Genomic DNA, 21,686 nt, shown 5'->3' with positions numbered 1-21,686 from the left:
AGTTTTCCCCCATTGAGGATGATATTAGCTGTGGGATTTTAATATATGACTTTTATGATATTTAAGTATGATCCTTCTATCCCGACTTTCTTGAGGGTTTTTATTAAGAAAGGTTGTTGTATTTTGTCAAATGCTTTTTCTGCATCTATTGACAGGATCGTATGGTTATTATCCTTTCTTTTATTAATGTGATGGATCAAACTGATTCATTTGTGAATATTGAACCAGCTCTGCAGCCAGCCCGGGAATGACTCCCACTTTATCATGGTGAATAATTCTTTTTATATGCTGTTGAATTCGATTTGCTAGTATCTTGTTAAGAATTTTTGCATCCATGTTCATCGGGGATATTGGCCTGTAGTTCTTTTTTTTTTTTTTATTAAAAAAAATTTTTTTTTAACGTTTATTTATTTTTGAGACAGAGAGAGACAGAGCATGAACGGGGGAGGGGCAGAGAGAGAGGGAGACACAGAATCGGAAGCAGGCTCCAGGCTCTGAGCCGTCAGCCCAGAGCCTGACATGGGGCTCGAACTCATGGACCGTGAGATCGTGACCTGAGCTGAAGTCGGACGCTTAACCGACTGAGCCACCCAGGCGCCCCTGTAGTTCTTTTTTGTGGGGTCTCTGGTTTAGGAATCAAGGTAATGCTGGCTTCATAGAATGAGTCCAGAAGTTTTCCTTCCATTTCTATTTTTTGGAACAGCTTGAGAAGGATAGGTATTAACTCTGCTCTAAATGTCTGGTACAATTCCCCAGGGAAGCCATCTGGTGCAGAACTCTTATTTGTTGGGAAATTTTTGATAACTGATTAAATTTCTTCACTAGTTGTGGGTCTGTTCAAATTTTCTATTTCTTCCCATTTGAGTTTTGGTAGTGTGAAGGTGTCTAGGAATTTGTCCATTTCTTCCAGGTTGTCCAGTTTGTTGGCATATAATTTTTCATAGTATTCCCTGATGATTGCTTATATTTCTGAGGGATTGGCTGTGATAAATCTGCTTTCATTCATGATTATATCTATTTGGGTTGTCTCTTTTCTTTTTGATAAGTCTGGAGAGGGGGTTATCAATTTGTTTATTTTTTCAGAAAACAACTCTTAGTTTTATTGATCTTTTCTGTTTTTTTTTTATTCTATATTGTTTATTTCTGCTCTGATCTTTATTATTTCTCTTCTTCTGCTGGGTTTGGTGTTTCTTGTTGTTCTGCTTCTAGTTCCTTTAGGTGTGCTCTTAGATTTTGTATTTGAGATTTTTCTTGTTTCTTGAGATAGGTCTGGATTGCAATGTATTTTCCTCTCAGGACTGCCTTTGCTGCATCTCAAAGGGTTTGGATTGTTGTGTTTTCATTTTCATGTGTTTCCATATATTTTTAAATTTCTTCTTTAATTGTCTAGTGACCCATTCATTCTTTAGTAGGATGTTCTTTAACCTCCATGCTTTTGGAGGTTTTCCAGACTTTTTCCTGTGGTTGATGTCAAGTTTCATAGCATTGTGATCTGAAAGTGTGCATGGTATGATCCCAATTCTTTTATATTTATTGAGGGCTGTTTTGTGACCCAGTATGTGATCTATCTTGGAGAATGTTCCATGTGCACTCGAGAAGAATGTATATTCTGCTGCTTTAGGATGAAAAGTTCTAAATATATCTGTCAAGTCCATCTGGTCCAGTGTATCATTCAGGTTCACTGTGTCTTTATTGATTTTCTATCTAGATGTTCTATCCATGCATTTAACTGGAGTATTAAAGTCCCCTGCAATTACCACATTCTTACCAATAGCATTGTTTATGTTTGTGATTAGTTGTTTTATATATTTTGGTGCTCTTGAATTTGGTGCATAGACATTTATAATTGTTAGCTCTTCCTGATGGATAGACCCCATCATTATGATATAATGTCCTTCTTCATCTCTTGTTACAGTCTTTAATTTAAAATCTAGTTTGTCTGATATAAGTATGGCTACTCCAGCTTTCTTTTGACTTCCAGTAGCATGATAGTTCTCCATCCCCTCACTTTCAATCTGAAGGTGTCCTCAGGTCTAAAATGAGTCTCGTGTAGACAGAAAATACATGGTTTTTTTGTTTGTTTGTTTTGTTTTTTTAATCCATTCTGATACCCTATGTCTTTTGGTTGGAGCATTTAGTCCATTTACATTCAGTGTTATTGAAATATATGGGTTTAGAGTCATTGTGTTATCTGTAAGTTTCATGCTTGTAGTGAGGTCTCTGGTCCTTTGTAGTCTTTGCAACACTCACAGAATCCCTCTTAGGATCTCTTGTAGGGTTAGTTTAGTGGTGATGAATTCCTTCAGTTTCTGTTTGGGAAAACTTTTCTCTCTCCTTCTATTCTGAATGACAGGCTTGCTGGATAAAGGATTATTGGCTGAATATTTTTCCTATTCACACATTGAAAATTTCCTGCCACTCCTTTGTGGCCTGCCAAGTTTCAGGAAATAGGTCTGGTACTACCCTTAAGTGTCTACCCTTGTAGGTTAAGGCCTGTTGATTCCCTAGCTGCTTTCAGAATTCTCTATCTTTGTATTTTGCCAGTTTCACTATATGTCATGCAGAAGATTGATTCAAGTTACATCTGAAGGGAGTTCTCTGTGCCTCCGGGATTTCAATGTCTGTTTCCTTTCCCAGATTGGGGAAGTTCTCAGCTATGATTTGTTCAAGCATACCTTTGGCCCCTTTCTCTCTTCTTCTTCTTCTTCTGGAACTCCTGTGATACAGATGTTGTTCCATTTCATTGAATCACTTAGTTCTCTAATTCTCCCCTTGTGATCCAGAATTTTTTTAATCTTTTTCTCAGCTTCCTCTTTTTCCATAATTTTGTCTTCTATTTAACTGATTCTCCCCTCTGCCTTTTCAATTCTCACTGTCACTGCCTCTAGTTTATTTTGCACCTCACTTACAACATTTTTTAATGCATCATGACTATTTTTTAGTTCCTTGATCTCTGCAGCAATAGATTCTCTGCTGTCTTCTATGCTTTAAGTCTAGCAATTAATCTTATGACTATTGTCCTAAATTCTTGTTCAGTTATATTTTTTATATCTGTTTTGAGCAATTCTTTAGCTGTCATTTCTTTCTGGAATTTCTTTTGAGGAAAATTCTTCTATTTTGTCATTTTGGCTAGTTTTCTGTTTTGTGCCCTGCACCTGCAAGCACTACTGTATTAAAGAGGGCTCATACACTGTCCAGGGCCTGGCCCTTCAGGAGGTGTTTTTTGGAGAGAGTTACTTGCTCTCGTTGTGACTTTGGTTATTTTCTCTCTCTACTCATGGTGATGTTTTGAACCCTCCACTAGATGTGCTTTGATTTGTTCGTTGAAGTAGCCCTGGAAAGGAAAACAAACAAAAAACAAACAGAAAACCAAAAGCATGCAAACACACACACCAAAAAAACACCAAACACAAAAACAAAAAAAACCCCGAAACACCAGCTACAAGTAAACAACAGGGTGGAGGCGGTGCTGATGGAAGGGGCCTTATCCCAAACAAAGAGAGAAATGACAGGGGCAGCGGGGAGGGAAAGAAAAAATAAAAACTGACCAGATGGAGAAACTATATGGCTTAATCCAGAGAGAGAGGAGGATAAAGAAGGAGGTGTGGAACGTGTATTAAGAGAATGGATTAAATATGTCTGTTTAAACAAACCAAAACCAGAGTAACCAGACTAGAGGAGAGAAAAGATAAGAGGAGAAATGGAAGGGAGAATATATCTATCTAACAAGAATTGTCCTAGAATTAATCCAGGCAATGCACCAGCGCTGGTCTGGAGGAGGGGCCGTCTGGTTCCACAGTGTCTACCCTGTCCCAGTAGATACAGTTACCTGTGCGGAGCGGCGTGGTTTGGTGTAGGCTGGTCCCTCCTCCACTGTGGGCCCTGTGAACTGATCCCTGAGGCCCTACCTTGGTGGTGGGGGGGAGAAAAATGGTGATACCCCGGTCTCTCCTTCGGACCAGGTGTCCCCAAACAATCTGTTCCAGCCATCCTCACTGTGCCACAGGCGCAAACGAGGGCACTGATGCCCGTGCCCTGGCTCTTGGCTAGGATTCAGACTCCTGGTACTGGGGGAGTGCTAGCCTTCGCCCCCTAGTACGTGGTTACTGGCTGGTGGACAGGCAGGCTTTGTCCTGTCCCACAGCACTCCAGGGAGGGGATCGCTTCCCCCCACTGTGGACTGTGCCCCTGACCTAGCCACGGAGCTTGGGGCTGGGTCCCTTCCTCCCCAGGTGTGCGATCCAGACAGCTGGCCCCAGTTGTGAGAAAGACCCTCAGTTAGAGATTGGATCTTTCTCCATCCCAGTCCATGGTTTTTCTCTTGTCCAGATACAGTCCTATGCTTCCCCAGCCTCTGTTTCTCTTCCCTTTGTGTCTCCGCAGAAGGGGATCCCTCCCCTCCACTCATTTTATCTCTCCCAGTTCACAATCACTCACCTATGGCCTGTCAGGTTGTCCTGGTGGGTCCCTGAAGTATGACTCTTTTCCTCCCAGACTCTTGGAGTTCAAAGTCCTTTAGTTTCAACACTGCTTTGTTTGAGAGATGAGGGAACTTCGATCCCCCTACTTCTCCACCATGTTGGTACTTCCTATATTTTTCTTTTAGAACTGCTTTCACTGTATACCAAAGATTGTGGACCATTATGTTTTCACTTCCATCAGTCCCCATGTGTTTTTTAATTTCTTTGATTGCTCTATTGATCCATTGGTTGTTTAATTATGTTGGTTAGCCTCCATGTTTGTGTTTTTTCAAATTTGTTTTTCTGTGATCGATTTCTAGTTTCATACCATTGTGATTGGAAAAGATATGTGGTACAATCTTAAATTTACTGAGGCACGTTTTACATGTGATCTATTCTGGAAAATGTTCCACGTGTATTTGAAAAGAAAATATATTCTGTAGTTTTTGGATGAAATGCTCTTTATGTATCTGTTATGTCCATCTGGTCTAATGTTTTGTTCAAAGATACCGTTTCCTTATAGATAAGTTGCCTGGATGATACATCTATTGATGTAAGTGGGGTGTTCAATCCTTTACTATTATTTTATTACCATCAAGTTTCCTCTTTATCTCTGTTAATATTTGCTTTATGTTTTTAGGTCTTCCAATGTTGGGTGCATAGATATTTACAATTGTTATACACTCTTGTTGGACTGACCCCTTTATCATTGTGTAATGTCATTCTTTGTCTCTTACTACCATCTTTCTTTTAAAGTCTATTTTGTCTGGTTGATACCTTGGCTTTCTCCCCCCACTTCCATTTGCATGGTAAATGCTTCTCCATCCCTTCACTTCCTGTCTGTATGTGACTTACGTGTGAGGTGCCTCTCTTATAGGCAACATATAAATGAGTCTTTTTTTTTTTTTAAATATTCCTCTACCCTGTATCTTTTAATTGTACCATTTAGGCCATTTACAGTTAAGGTAATTATTGATAAGCATGTACTTATTGCCATTTTGTTACTTGTTTTCTGCTTGTTTTTGTAGTTTTTCTTTTTTTCTTCTCTTGCTTTTTGTGATTGAGTTTCTGCAGTGTTAAGTTTGACTTTCTTTTTAATTTTCTTGTGTATCTGTTAGATTTTGGGTTTGTGGTTACCATGAGGTTCATATATAACATCCTAAGTATACAGCAGCCTATATTAAGTTGATGATCATTTAAATTCAGAAACATTCTAAAAAAAAAATCAAGAAACTTCTTTTAAATTCTCCACATTTGTATGTATGCTGTCATATTTTACTTTTCTACTAACATTTTTTTTTGTCTGGTTATGGTTTTTCCTTCTCCACTTAAACAACTGTCTTTAACAATTCTTGTATGTCTGATATAGGGTGATTAACTCCTTTATTTTTTGTCTGAAAAACTCTTAATCTCTCCTTCAAATCTGAATAATAATCTTGCCATGTATTTTTGGTTGTAGGTTTTTTTCCTTTCATTACTTTTAATATATCATGCCCCTCCCTGCAAAGTTTTTGCTGAAAAAAAAATCAGCTGATAGCCTTATAGGGTTTCCCCTGTACATAATTTTTTGTTTCTCTCTTGCTGCTTTTAAAATTCTCTTATCTTTAACTTTTGACATTTTAATTATTATGTGTTGTGCTGTGGACTTTGAGTTCATCTTGTTTGGAACTCTGAACCTGGATATCTATTGTTTTCCCTAGGTTAGAGAGTTTTTTGTTTGCTTGTTTTTTTTCTATTATTTCCTTAAGTTTTCTGCCCCTTTCTCTCTCTTCTTCTTTTGAGACCCCTGTAATGCAAATGTTGGCTTGATGTTGTCCAAGAGATCCCTTAACCTTTCCTCATTTTTAAAATACTTTTTTCGTTTTGCTGTTCAGCTGGGGTATTTCCATTACCCTGTCTTTCAGATCACTGATATGTTCTTTTGCATCTGCTGATCTGTTGATTCCCTCTAGTGTATTTTTATTTCATTTGTTGTATTCTTCAGCTCTGGTTCTTTTTTATATTTTCTATCTCTATCAAAGGTCTGAGTTTTTCTCCTCTCTCTAGCTTGATGAGCAACTTGATGATCATAACTTTCAATTCTTTATTAGGCATGTAATCTTTGTTTTCTTTCATTCTTCTTCTGAGGTACTGCCTTGCTCATTGTTTTGGAGCATATTCCTCTGTCTCCCCATTTTGCTTGACTTTCTGTGTTTTTCTATGGGTTAGGTAGAATAGCTACTTCTCTTAAACTTGAAGGAATGGTCTTGTGTATGGGGGTCCCCTGTGTAGACTGTGCTTGGTGACTTGTGCTGGCTGGCTGGACCTTGTGGGCGTCGTGGATCAGTGGTCTCAGGGGTCTTGCATTGGGTGGCCTGTCAGGACAGCTAAAGCTAAAGTGGGTGCAAGCCTCTGTGGTCTGTGGGATCTCCATGCAAAATGTGCCCTGGCAGGACAGCTGAAGCTGAAGTGTTTGCAAACCAGGTTGTCCCAGGACTCTCCACAGTGAGGGTAAAGTGGCAGGACAGCTGAAACTGAATTGGGTGCATACCAGGGTGTCCCAGGGTGCTCATTCAGGGAGTGTGCTTGCCATGTAACTGCAGCAGAGGCAGTTGCAGGTGGAGAGTGTGCCAGAGTGCTCCACGTAGGGAGTGTGCTCTTGCCGGTGGCTGAAACTGGTGCAGGTATGGGCCAGGGGTTCCCAGGGATGCTGTGCAGGGGGAACCCTGGCAAGGCAGCTGGTTCTAAAAGAGAGGTCACTCGGGAGGTTCGGGAGCACTCTACACCAGAGGTGCCCTAGCAAGTTGTCTGAAAGTCAAGTGGTGTGGGTCTGGAGTACTCCTGTGTCACCTTGGCACAAAGACTGGAGCTGTAGTAAAGCACTAACCAGGGGTGTCCCAGTGTGCACGGCCCTGTAGCTAGCTGCCTTGTTGGGATGGCTGAAGCTGCTGATAGCTAAGGGCCTGAGGCTCCCTGGTTAGGGTGCCTGGACTTTACACTGGTCTGTACTTTTGAGGTGGAGATACCACATACATTGTGTCTGTCAGTTCATCACCTCCAGAAAGATGTCCAGAGGCTCCCTTACCATTTGGCGGGGTTCGAGGACTGGCTCTTCTATATGCTGTTTCTAAACCATATTTTTTTGTTTTGTTTTTCTTGCCTAAGGAGAGGGGAATCTGTTCCAGGTCCTTCAGTACTTTCCTTCCCCACTGCCGTTCACTGCATCAGGGATTGGTGGTGGGGGGGGGGGGGTTCCCTTCCTTACCCTGTCCCCATCTCTCTTGCTGTTCTCTTTCACTGTTCTTTTCTTGTGCAGAAGCTGTTCAGCTGGCCCTCTGGTCTTATTTAGGAGTAACTGCCCTGTACACAGGTGTAATTTGGTGAGTTCAGGATCTTTCGATGTCACCATCTTGGGTCAGAACCCCCCTGCTGGGCAGAATATTCTTATATTGCTTGACAGTTTTTGTTGTTGTTGTTGTTACTTTGAATATATTGCACCAATCCCGTCCGGCCTACAAAATTCCTGCTGGAAAATCTGCTTTAGACTTACATGGGTTCCTTATACATGTTTTTCTTGCTTCTTTTGAGACTCTTTCCTTGTCTTTAACTTTTGACACTAATTATAATTTGTCTCAGTGTGGGTCTCTTTGGGTTCCTTTTTGGAACTCTCTGGGACTTCTGAATCTGTATGTCTGTTTCCTTCCCCAGGATAGGGAAATTTTCAGTCATTTCTTCAAAAAAAGTCTTCTCTCTTCTCCTCTGGGACTCCTACAATATGAATGTTGGTCTGCTTGATGTTGTCTCATAAGTTCCTAAAGCTATCTTAATTTTTTCTTTTTGCTGCTCTTATTGGATGAGTTTTACTGCCCTTTGATCTTTTCTTCATCTATTCCACTTTTGAACCCCTCTATTGTATTTTTTTTTTAAGTTCAGTTATTCTTCAGCTCTGTGACTTGTTTGCTACTTTCCTATATTTTCTATCTCCTTGTTGAAATTTTCCATTTTGGGTCCATTCTTCTCCTAAACTCAGTATCTTTATGACCATTGTTTTGAACTTGATCAGAGGGAAATCACTTACCTCCATTTCCTTAAATTCTCCTTCTGAGGGTTTAACTTGTTCTTTTATTGGGAACATATTCTTCTGTTCCCTCATTTTCCTTTTCTATGTTGGTTTCTATGCACAGGTAAAAGTCACTCCCTCCCCACCTTGAAGGATTGGTCTTGTGTAGATGAAACCTACTGTTCAACCCTGCCCTAGCTCGATTCTCTCAAACATTTGTGACTTGCCAAGCAGCCTACTTTGTTTTTAGTGGTTCCCAGTAATTGAGGGCATTCTAAGATCTACCAGAGTCCCAAATGGGGAGATTTTAGCAGCACTTAGATTTAGGCTGATTGGGAACCAGACTCTAAGGCCGCAGCTCTTAAAGAATGTAAATATACCTCTTTTTGGAGAAGACTGGGAGATCAGGATTTCTGTCTCCTCCCTCTGCACTGATCCCTGGGGGGGGGGGGGGGGGGGGGGGAGGGGGGAGGGGGACAGCCAGGTAAGAACTGTTTCTTTGCTAGTCTCTTGAACCTGTAAACACAAGCCTCTTGGCCACCAAAACCAGGCTGTAAATGGATGTCCTTTGGGCAGCAGTCACAAAAGTCAGGGCATTAGATATGTACACAAGCTGTACTCAGAGATATCCACCAGTTGGAGCCAAGTGAAAGGTAGAGGGCACACGTGGCAACCACAGGTCTCCATCCCCAGAAAACACCGAAGTAGGCCCCAAGACATGCGTCAAACCCAAGGCTTGTCCATTAGGTCGAAGTTCCAAGACAAGCAAATACGCCCCTTGCACAGAAAGACTTGGCATGTGTTTCAGACTGTTGTCTCTGCACTGTGCCCGGGGCGGATAGTAGCCAGCCAAGATCCCTTCTTCCATTTGCTGTAGCCCTATGGGACCCAGGACTGCAAGCCCCTCTGGCCATCGGAGCCAGGCAATCAAGGGGCGTCCCTGGGTCACAGCCACACGAACCAGGGCACCAGACACATGTACAAGCTCCTCTAGGGGCGATACCAGTGGCCATGAGCACGGCTGTGGAAGAGCCTTAGGACAGCATTACCTCCACATCCCCCCCCCCCCCCCCAACCCGTGCCAGGTCTCAGCCAAGGATTACATTTGGCCTCAAACATGTTTAATTAGAAGACTGCCCTCAGGCCACAGTTACAAAAGATAAGCTAATAGGCCACTTACACAGAAAGATAGGGTGCTATTGCCTCCCTGCTGTGTCCTGGGGGTGGTAGTTAAAAACGCTGTAACAACCCTGACGGTTCCCCAGTAAGCCCCACTGGCCACCAGAGCCAAGCATCAAAGAGGTGTCCTCTGAGCAGCAGTCACAGAAGTTGGGGTGCCAGATGAGTGTACAAATTGCAGATACCAGTGAGCTGGGATGAGGCAGAGCTGGCCTCCATTGGGGGTTATTTCAGTAGGCCCCTAGATGTGTTTTAAATTAGGCCAACACTTTAAGATAAACAAGCCTCTTTTGTGGAAAGTCTGGACCCTTTTCAGACAGCTGCCTCTGCAGTGGGCCCGGGGATGGGTGAATCCATCTGCACCCTTTGGGGGGGGGGGGTCTCATGGATGAAACCCCATTGCCTTTCAAAGCTAGATGCTTTGTGGGCTTGTCAGGTGCAGGTCTTAAAAGTCAGATGCAAGATACGGAGTTCAAATTCTTCACTCCTTTGGGAGAGGCTCAGGGTTGGGCGTTCCTTCCCGATTGTGGGTCTCCGGGGCCACCTGAGTGGCTCGGCTGGTTGACCGATTGTGGGTCTCCATCCGGAGGATGGGATTTATCTCAGCCTCTCATACTTGCTTCAGTATGTTTTGTTGGTTGGTGTTGTCGTTGGTTTTTTTGCTCAATGTGTAGGAGTCCACTCAGCTAGCTTTTTGTTTTCAGAGAAAATTGCTTTGTACACAGCTGTAGATCTGTGGGAGGAGGTTGAGTTTAGGGTCCACCTTGTATTACCATCTTCAACTAGAAACCACATACCCTTTAAAATAACCAGTTGAGGTTCAGATGCTGGCTCTTCTTTCTGAGACTTAAAAGCATCACTGACCATACAGACAATCTTTACCCAACTGGACGGTAAGAAACAATGTGAGATATTCTGCCAATGGCAGAAAATGTCAAGTTAATAAAGAGAGGTCATAAAATCCTAATGTAGTTGTGGAGTAGGTAGGGTAAGGAAGATAGCATGCAGTTACAGAACAAAGAGAAATGACAAGTTAGATTTTGCAGCATATCAGTGAACAAGGTGGGGATAGTTACAAAATGTTTATGAAACACAAAGTTATTTATTATCAGTCAGTACAATCCTCTAAGAAATGGTCAGGATAGCTGCCAAAAAAACCGAACTGACTCAGTAATAGGTGTTTACTCTCATTTATTTTGAATTGCACACGTTCTCTTGCCAATTTATTACCAGCAGCTGGAGTCCAGTTGTGGGGTTATGGCAAACGGACAAACTTGACCCATCACTTAGAAGGCAACACACGTTCAACTGTAGAACCAAATCAGTTCTAGCCGAGCAGCTGCTTTCAGGACGACTGCTTTCATTGAGACTTTAACTGGCATCCAAGAGCTTTTACGGAAAGCTCGGTAAAAAAGAACTCTAAGGGTGTATGCTTGGCACTAGGTAGACTATTTGAATTAAAAAAATGGAGACTTAACAGTACATTCTCACTTAACAGCTCTGAATGCTGTGGCTAAGTGTGCAGAGGAATAGCTCTAAAATTTTCTTTCATAACAAAAAGATGCTCAAATCCTAAAAGGCGACACATTGTATGGCAAATTTAAGTACAGTTTTCATTCTGTAAATAAATAACCTGTGGAACATTCCTAAAGAAAACCATTATTTTCTGTTATATTCCACATTTCTGGGAAACAGAAGTTCTAGGACTTGAACTGTTTGTGCTATAGCAAATAATATCTACTATAATTAGGAAGTTGGTGTTTTAAAGGATATTTATTCTCCAGGGTCAGTAAGGAATTTCTTCTTTATTCAAAATATCTACCAATTAGAAAAGGAAACAGACACCAGGAAAATCTAGTGACACTCCCATCCTCCCCCCCCCCCACCTTGCCATTTTCTTATACATGCTTTCAAAGTCATTTGAAAATAATACCATTTCCTTTGCTGGGTCAGTATCTTAAATTAAGGGTACAATGAACGTTTCTTGAAATGAGCAGGAACTTTACATCAGTAACACTGCTACCTTTAGAGGATACAAAACTACTGACACAGGTAACGGATTACAGTTTGAGCAAAAACCTGTGAGAGCCAATGAAAAAAATTATAATTTTGACTGGTTTCATTATTGTTGTCTGCCCACACTTTCTGCAGCTTGGAGTGCATTTCAAATCCTTCTAAGACTCCTCTTTGTGAGTTACAGAAATATACACAGAATAAAACAGATGGTAATTTAAAAAAATTAAGTCATCTTACATATTACAGGCTAGACAGTTCAATGTAATCGAAGATGATAGCCCTGAAAAATTCGACGGTAGGATTTTAAAGTTCAGATGACATAGGTTTGTTCACTCTTGGTTTGTTTCAAGTATTACTGACCTGTATTTGAAGTCTCTCCTCAACTCCTACTGCACTATTTACTTGAGCAGTAAAATGTGAAATATGAAATATGCAATGTTGATGACAAATGTCTCAGAACATTAGGAATAAGATCAATGAAGAGCAAAGTAAATCTAGAACAAGGAAAGGTACATTTATTAAAAATAAAAACAGTAGACATTTTCTGATAACAAAACCATTTAGAATCCAAAGACATCCAATATACATTGTAACAACGCACATGTATTAAAAAAAAAAAGACCCATTAGTAAATTTTTTTTTTTCGAACTTTAGAAAGGAAAAAAGTACTTTGGCTACCTCCTGCTGGAGGTCTGCCCCCAAACACAGCACGCAGGACCAGCATCCGCCTTCAAGAGCTCTGCACTGCAGTGTGCATTCATTCCGTGAACACGACGTTTCTGAATAAAATCTATTTCTGTAGGGATGATCCAGAACATAAGTCAGTGGCTCCATTTCGTAAAAAATATTCATAGGCTGCATGAGCAGTGGCAACCGTTTTTCCAAAATCTTCAGTTTTAACAAAAAGTACAGAATAAACTAAATCTAGATGTTTTCACATTATTTCACATGAATATCAAGTACTGTGTAAAAATCTATGTAAAACCTTAAGTTAGCCAAAACTAGTGTCTTTAAACTTTAGATCAAAGTTGTTCTTCACCCTTTTACCATGGCTGACAAATCTTTTCTGCCTTTGTTATGAATAATGTTTGTCAAACCAAAGAACTCTGAAAAAGAATGTGTAATCTTGAAGGAAGAGAGTACCAAAAATGTCATTTAACTTCAGTCCTAAGACACACACAGTTCCTGCTGGACAGTGGACTGCGAGAGTTTATTATCTTCAGTCTTCTCGTGTCCTGGGGCATGACAAGCAGTCTTCTTCTTAAATAACCGAAGACTCAATCGCAGTAATTCATTGTCTACCACTGGAGCACTTGTGTAAGCCTGTTTCACGGTGCCCTATTTGAAGAAAACAAAAACAAATTTTATAAGATGAGGGGCGCCTGGGTGGCTCAGTCGGTTAAGTGTCTGACTTCGGCTCAGGACATGTTCTCACAGTCCGTGAGTTTGAGCCCCGCATCAGGCTCTGTGCTGACAGCTCAGGGCCTGGAGCGTGCTTCAGATTCTGTGTCTCCCTCTCTCTGACCCTCCCCTGTTCATGCTCTCTCACTGTCTCAAAAGTAAACATTAAAAAAATTAAAAAAAAAATGTATGCTACGAGTTGACAAAGGCAGGTTAACCTCTAACAAAAACATTAAAGTGACAAGAAAAATTAATTTGGGATGGATATTTAAAGACAAACTTAAGAAATGTTTTCGGATTCAAGAAATCTTAGAAAAGAAAGCTTTGAGGGGCATCTCTTGCCTAAAGTTGGAATCTTCAACAATCCCTGACAGGTCATCAACGAGTTTTTATTTCCAATGACAAAACAAACAGCAATCACTGCACGTTTTTGAACATGTTGAAATAAAATCTCATATAGGGCTGAACACTAATTCAGTCTTACTTTACATGACAGCCTTTCAAACCTCTGAGGAGAAGCACTTCGCACTCCTTTCTGGTCTGTCCATGTTCTGTCTGTAGAACGTGGGCTCTAGGAGTGAACAAATTCTCTAGAAGACAGCTGATCACTGCAGTCCACTGAGAAAGTACTACCGCCCTTCTGTTAAAATGCTTATCTCTATTACTGTAATTTAAGGCTACATTAGCATTTTTGGAAGTTGTCATAAAATTTTGTTAAATGTTCTCCAAGTGTGTTCATAAATGAAAGAAGGTAAGATTTGACTATCTTGGGCATTCTGCCATTTCTCTTCTTTCTAGGATCCTTAAAAGAACAGTGGTTCCTCGATTACATGTGCGTTGAAAAATATACATGTTGTGATACAGAAAACTGACTTTTTATGCATACTTCTGTGTTGACACTTGGGTACTGATTCACATAACCATGACCACAATCAGAATAGAGAGGTTTCATCATTCAGAAAACTCCCTTTGTGTTCACACCCTCTCCCCAACTCTAACCCCTGGCAATCAGTGATAGGGTCTCTGTGATTGCTTTGCCGTTTCCAGAACATCAAATAAATGGAATCCTACACTATATGATCTTTAGAGACTTGTTTCTTTCACTCAGTATCGTGTTTTTGAGATTAATCCATATTGTTGATAGTACTTACTGACAGTTTGGCTATTTTTTCTTATAAATTAGTAACCAGTTATACAGATGTGTCCTAGTTTATCAATTAGCTACGTAAAGAACACTGGGGTTGTTTCCAGTTTTTGGAGATTATGAATAAACCTGCTATAAGCTACTGTGGACAGGTTTTTGTATGAATGTAAGTTTTCATTTTTCGAAGGTAAAAACCTGGCAATAGGGATTACTGGGTCATATAGTGATTACTGGGTCATATAGTGAATATTCATTTCACCAACCAACCACACTGTGTTCCCACGTGGTGTACCATTTTGCATTCTCACCGGTAACACATGGTAGTTCCAACTGCTCTACATCCTTGCTACGGGGTTTGTTGCTGTTGGTTTTTAGCTACCGTAACAGGTTCACAATGGTATCTCATTTAATTTTTAATCTGCATTTGTTAATGGCTCAAAATGCCAAACATCTTCTCATGGGCTTATTAACATATCCTCTTTGGTGAACTGTCCATTTCAAGTGTTGCCTGTTTAAAAAAATTGGATTGCTTTTTTTTTTTTTTTTTTTTTACTGTTAACTTTTCAGAGTCCTTTACACATTCTAGGTATAAGTCCTTTCCGCAAAAAGTGGTGTCCAGATATTTTCTCTCAGTATCCTTGTCTTTTCAGTCTTCATCTCTTTCACAGAAGTTGTACATTTTGATGAAGAACAGGTATGTCAAAATAAAAAGTTCAATTAAAAAAACAACCCATTTTTAGATTCCCACCCCTCCCCCCCCCGGTAGATTAGTCCTACTTGTGTGGGTTTATGGGTTTATTTCTGGACTCTGTACCACTGGTTTTGGTGTGTGTCATCCCTGGTGCCAGGACCACATTATCCTGAGTACTGTGGCTTTACAGGCAGTCTTAAAACTGGGAACTTTGAGTCCTTCAACTGTATTCATCTTTTTAAACAACTATTCTGTGTATTCTAGTTGCTTTGACTTTCCATGTAAACTTGAGAATCTGTTATCTTAAAAAAAAAAACACTGCTGCAATTTTGCTGGATTGTGTTAAATCTGCAGATCCATTTGGGGAAAATTACAATCTTAACTATATTGAGTCTTCCAATCCATGAACAAGATGTACGTCTCCATTATTCAGGTCATCTTTGATTTTTTATGTCAGGGTCTCATAGTTCTCAGCACACAGACCCTGCACCATGTTCTGTTAGATTTGTATCTAAGTACTTTTTGCTGGGGAGCCACTAAAAAGTATTTCCTACCTTTCAGTTCCCAGGTGCTTCTATACACTGTTAGTATATGGAAATCCAATTGCTTTGCGCATGCTCTGTGTCCTGTGGCCTTGTTACACTCTTAAGTTCTGAGAGTGTTTCTGATAAATTCCTTGAAAACTTTCACGTAGCCAATCATCTTATCTGTAAATACAGTTTTACCTCTTCTTTTCCAATCTGTATGCCTTCTACTTCCTTTTCTTATTGAACTGGCTAGAACTCCCAGTAAAATGCGGAATAGGGGTAGGGAGAATGGACAGCCTTGCCTCGTTCTGACCTCTCCGGGAAGTATTTCAAACTTTTACCCTTAAGTACGATGTTAGCTACAGGTTTTTGGAGATGCGAGTCAAGACTCTTTCTTATTCCAGCTTACTAAGAATTTTTATTGCATAGGAATGCTGATTTTTCTCAAATGTTTTTCTCTGCATCAATTGACAGGATTAGGTATTTTTTCTTCTTGGTCTGTCAATACGTGGATCACGCTGAATAATTTTAGAATACTAAACTAGCATATTAAACCAGCCTTTCACTCTGAGGATAAATGGTATTTGGTCACGGTGCAGTACTCCTTTTATATATTGCTGGATTTGATTTACAAGTTTTGAGGATTTTTTATGTGTGTGCTCATGAGTGATATAGATCGGTAGTTTTCTTGTGATGTCTTACTCTGGTTTTGATATCCGAGTAGTTGTTGTCCTCATAAAATGAGTGGGGAAGGATTCCTGTCTCTTCAGTTTTCTGGAAGAAATTATGTAGAATTGGTGTTATTTCTAACTTAAACATTTGGTAGATTTTGCCAGTGAAACCATCTGAGAGTGGAGGCTTCTTGTCCAATAAAAACCAGACCAAAGCAAACCGACACAGACGATTCAAAGATGCTTGTGGATTTTAGAGCAATTGATCCATTTCTCCTAAACTGTCGAATTTATGTGCATAGAGCTGTTTACAGTATTATCCTTTTAATATCTATGAGACTTGGATTAGTTTTTTTCATCTCTTCAGAATTTTTCTATTAATTTTTTGTGGTATTCCTTCCTTCCTTCTGCTTGCTACCAGTTCTATACATTCTTTTAATACTACAATACTCAAATGAGACTTTAGCTCATTTAAGGCAGCTAAGTGTTCTCTTGGTATCCTTAAACTATCTTTTCTGATATGTATAATTTATATATTTTAAAAATCATTCTCTAAAGACCATGCCAAAATATGAGTTCACTGGCTTTCTACTTTTTTTTCATCATCTGATAAGAAGTACCATTTTCCTTGATGAGTGGTCCTATTCTGTATTTTGCTTTTACAGTCCTATATATTTTAAAGAGGTTTCTTTTTTTCTTAACATCTTTCACGAGGCTCTCTTATATCTGAAATTAATTTTTCTTCAGTTGGGTCTCTTCAGGTTTTGTGTGAAAATTTTTAACGCTGAGCAATCAGAAAAGCTCACAATGCTTTCTTCAGGTGGATCATTTAAGACATTAATACTGTGCCACTATAACTTTTTATAACATGTCACATGCTAGTTAATGGTCTGTGCCCTGTACTGAAGGATTACAAGGTTCTGACAATGGCTCTCAAGGAGAATTCTGCAAGGGCGTTTTTGGTTGTCACAATTTCTGAGAGGCACTATGGCATATTAGAGGAGGAACCGGGGAATGTTACAATATATTTTTTATGAAAAGGAGGCAGGATTCTGGTGAGACTGCAAAACATGCAGCCTTTTTCAACTCAAGTCCTCTCCTTGAGCAAACAGAAAAATTTTCAACTTCAACGCCTGAGGATGGAAGCAAGTCGTACCATTGTAGACACTTACAAGAGAAGCTGACCCATTATAAGGCTAACTAGGACTCAATTCTCTTAGGGACATTTCCAGCTGAGAAAAGCTGCAAGGAGAAATGGGCACCTAGGCAACCGCATGAGGAGAAAACCAAGTAGTACATGAAGTACATGAAATGGGAGTGCAGAGAATGATTGTAGCAACTCTGTCAGGAGTGACTCTGAGCCAGGCCTTTAACTAGGGAAGACTTTAAAAGCTTCCTATTCCTTGTATCTGTTTCCAGTTTGATCGCTGCAGTTGAGTTCATCCCTCTGTTTTTCATGAATTTAATTTCTTCTGCAAATGCGAATCTTTTTCTTTAGCAATGTTGTTTTAAGTGTCCCCAGGTAAAAAGCTAATGAAAGTTTCTCTAACCTTTTAAACCAACTCTCTTAGGCTTTTTAAAGTTTCGACATTTTCAATTTCTCATGATCAGATCTCTTCCAAATCTAATTTCTATTTTATGTTTTATTTTATTCTTCTTAAGTAAATGCTTACATACACTCACCTGTATTTATTTCCCTTTCTTCTGGCTTGGTACATTCTCAAAGACACTATTTCTTCCTAGAAATATCCTCACCACTCTGTGTCTGGAAAATTTTTTTCTCTGATGTTCAGTTTAGATAATAAAACATACTAGAAATTTACTTAGAGAAACTTTTCACAAATGGAAACGTTTCACAGAAAGAGACTATTTAAAACTCTTTATGCATCAAATTTTGAATAACAAATTGCTATTCGACACAAACGTTCATCAATACTCTTGAAGTAAAATGAAAACCATTACAAAATAGAATTCTTCTTTCTCCATGCGTAAAAGACTAGGAAACCAAACTCCTAAAAGCAGATAATGAGACCTTACTCTCACCTTAAAGCAATCAAATGAAAAATATACCATCCATACTTTCCAAGGAAACAGTACCTTCTCATTTTTAACAAGCTGCTTCCGGATTGCTGAATCCCGTCTGAAGCATAACGCTTTACAACAGGGCCCAAGATTACTAAGAAGACTTGCTCGCTCTTCTTTTCGTAGTAGTGCAGCCATGTTGAGAGCCCCCAGTTCATGTTCAAAAAGACTGTCTGCATCTTTCAATAAAAACAAACAGGCATTAAGTTTTCCTAAAATAGGAAAGTGTTGCTGGCTGCTTACATATTCCATTAAGTTTATCATAATGCTGGTGAAAATTATTTTATATTAAAGGCATATATACCTTATTAGGTCACAAAACACGTCTCAATGCATTTAAGAGAACTGAAATCCTATCCTGCATCTTTTCAGAACATGAAAGTATAAAACTAGAAATTAATTACAAGAATAAAAAGCAAGAAAAAACCCACAAACACATAAAGGCTAAACAATATGCTACTAAAAACAACCAATGGGTTAACAAAGAAATCAAAGAGGAAAAAAAAAAAAATACATGGAGACAAATGAAAATAAAAACACAACAGTCCAGCATCTTGGGGACACAGCAAAAGCAGTTCTCAGAAATGTTAAGAAACAAAAATCTCAATCCAACCTTGCACCTAAAGGAATTAAAAAAAGAACAAAGCCCAAGGTGAGTAGAAAGAAAGAAATCATAAATACCACGGCAATGACAGAGACTAAAAAAAATCAATAGAAAAGATGAATGAAACCAAAGGCTGGTTCTCCGTAAGAGAGAAACAAAACTGAGAGTCATCAAGAAAAAAAAAACAAGACAGATATAACAGAAATGAGAAGTAACAAGAAACATTACAGAAATACAAAGGATAACAGAGTACTATGAAAAATTATATGCCAACAATTTGGACAACCTAGAAGAAACAGGATCTGAACAGACCAATTGCTAGTAACAAAACTGAAGTCATAATCAAAAACTCCCAACCAAAAGTCTAGAACCAGGTGAATTCTATCAAACGCTTGTTAATAAGTTAATACCATGTCACCTCAAACTATTGCCCCCAAAATAGGAAGGAAAGCTTCCAAACACATTCTATGAGGCTAGCATTACCCTGATATCAAAACCAGACAAAGACACCACAAAACAACAAAACCATAGGCTAATATTTCTGATGAACACAGATGTAAAAGTCCTCAACAAAATATTAGGAAACCACATTCAACAACACATTAAAAGGACCGTTCACCACAATTGAGGGGGATTAATTCCAGAGATCCAAGATGGTTCAATATGCAAATCAATCAACAGGATATACCACATTAACCAAACTAAGGATAAAAATCGTATTACCTCATGGGTGAGGAAAAAGCATTTGACAAAACTGAACAGCTGCTCACGATAAAAACTCAACAAAGTGGGTTTAGAGGGAATGTACCATAACATTAAAAAGGCCAGATATGAGCAACCCACAGCTAACCTCATACTCAATGATGAAAAACTGAGAGCTTTCCCTCTAGGATCAGGAACAAGACAAGGATGCCCACTCTTGCCACTTTTATTCAGCACGGTACTGGAAGTTCTAGCCACAGACCGGAAAAAGAAATAAAAGGCATCCAAATTGGTAGAAAGTAGTAAAACTGTCACTGTTTGCAGATGGCATGATACAGTACACAGAAAATCCTAAAGACTCCACCAAAAAACTCCTAGAGGTAATGTTACAAGAAACAAAGTTGAAGTAACAGAGAAATTAAGAAAACAACGCTGCTTAAAATTGTACCCAAAATAATAAAATACCTAGGAATAAACTGAACTACAGAGGTGAAAGACCTTTACTCTGAAAACTATAAAACACTGATGAAAGAAACTGAAGATACAAACAAATGCAAACACACACCACGCTCATGGATTGGAAGAATATTGTTAAAATGTCCACACTACCGAAAGCACTCTACAGACACAATGCAACTGTTATCAGAATACCAATAATGTCCACAAAACTAGAATAAACAATCTTACAATTTGTATGAACCACACAAGACCCCAAATAGACAAAGCAATCTTGGCGGACAAAGAATCCGCAGATATCAAGCTAGAATGTGCAATCTGAAAAAACAAAGCAGAAACTGACAAATGAATACAGAGAACAAACTGATGGTTTCCAGATGGGAGAAGGGTGGGGGATGAGCTAAAAGGTATGCCAGTAATGGAATAAATAAACCACAGGAATAAAAGGTACAATGCAGGGAATGCAGTGAATGGTATTGTAACAGTGCATGGTGACAGATGGCAGCTATACTTAGGGTGAACAGAGCATAACCTCAGAGTTGGTGAATCACTGCTGTACAACTGACACCGATGGTAACACCGTGTGCCAACCATACTGCAATGAAAACATTCAAGAGGCAACATATTCTCTGTGAAAGATCTTGAACATGTGGTTATGTTGCTAATCTCAAACAAAAATAAATATTCAGATAGCCACTTGAAGGTGTAAGACAAGTAGCCTAGGGAGAAAGAATTTAGACACTGATTACTGTCTATTACTGGGAAGAAAGGTTGGAAGTTAGAAGTAGTGAAATCGAATTCAGTATATTGTTTACCATCAACTATCGCATAAAGTCCTGGAATAGATGTCAGGACTTTATTATAGCAGCATTCAACTGCAGTAATACGACTACCTTTTGTGATCTCTTAAAAAAAAAAATCAGGTGAGTGACGATTAGGTATTAAGACAACCAGCAAATTTTATCGTAGATTTGCTCACTGTGAAAACAATGTATACATAAAAATCACTTAGTCTTAAGTTACAACATGCAAAGACAGGGAGGAAACACTTAAATCTCTCCTTAGTTCTTCTATTTTTATAAAGTTTGATGGAAAATAAAGAGGTTGGGTTACATAAGAAGTCAAAATAACAGAACAGGGCCAGTCAGTAATCCAAAAATATAACACAGTAAAACTTCACAGCTAGCATTCTACAAGCTGGCCAGAAGTACCAACAGCTACCAGATACTGCTTCTATGACAACATAATCAAACAGGTTATTGTTGGAGTCCACAAAGGAAAATGGTAAATATCACCCAGTAAAAACACAACAGACACATCTGACTGTTTCACTTCCATTTCCTGAACTGCAAAGCACAGTGAGATTAGAGAATTAACAAGAAACTAGTCTCATGTAATATATCTAGTCAACAGGTCATATACCTGTCAAAAGGTACAGAATGTAAGACAAGTATAAATAAATATAAAGAAAAAGCTCAAAACCAGTTTGCAAACTTCAGTGTCTATCGGAATCATCTGAAGAGCTTTCTAAAATACAGTGCCAGGGTTCTACCACTGCATCTACAGAATCTCCACAGTTGGATCAGGATACCTAAATGGGAAAAAGGCAGTCCCTCAGGTGATTCAGATAGAACTATGCTTCAGGCAAGCAGTGACATAGACACATACACGTAGTATTAAAAAAACCTAAAAACCCCCAAAATATTAACTACCA

The 21,686-nt window shown here is 39.3% G+C and overlaps 1 protein-coding gene across 11 annotated transcripts in view; it reads right to left on the bottom strand.

Moving 5' to 3' along the window:
* Nucleotides 1-12,187: 12,187 nt before the first annotated feature.
* Nucleotides 12,188-21,686, bottom strand: part of ZC3H13 (zinc finger CCCH-type containing 13) — a 96,073-nt gene continuing 86,574 nt past the window's right edge. For all 11 annotated transcript variants that reach the window (XM_047852879.1, XM_047852860.1, XM_047852890.1 and 8 more), the window contains 2 exons: nt 18,226-18,389; nt 12,188-13,032 (listed from right to left, as the gene is read on the bottom strand). In XM_047852879.1, coding sequence (XP_047708835.1) covers nt 12,862-13,032; nt 18,226-18,389 — 335 coding nt within the window. In that variant the 3' untranslated portion in view covers nt 12,188-12,861. The remainder of the gene's footprint in view (nt 13,033-18,225; nt 18,390-21,686) is intronic.

The sequence above is a fragment of the Prionailurus viverrinus genome, chromosome A1, assembly GCF_022837055.1.
Source record: "Prionailurus viverrinus isolate Anna chromosome A1, UM_Priviv_1.0, whole genome shotgun sequence".
Taxonomy (NCBI): domain Eukaryota; kingdom Metazoa; phylum Chordata; class Mammalia; order Carnivora; family Felidae; genus Prionailurus; species Prionailurus viverrinus.
Note: the sequence above shows the minus strand (reverse complement) of the source record. Positions and strands in the feature narration are given on the sequence as shown.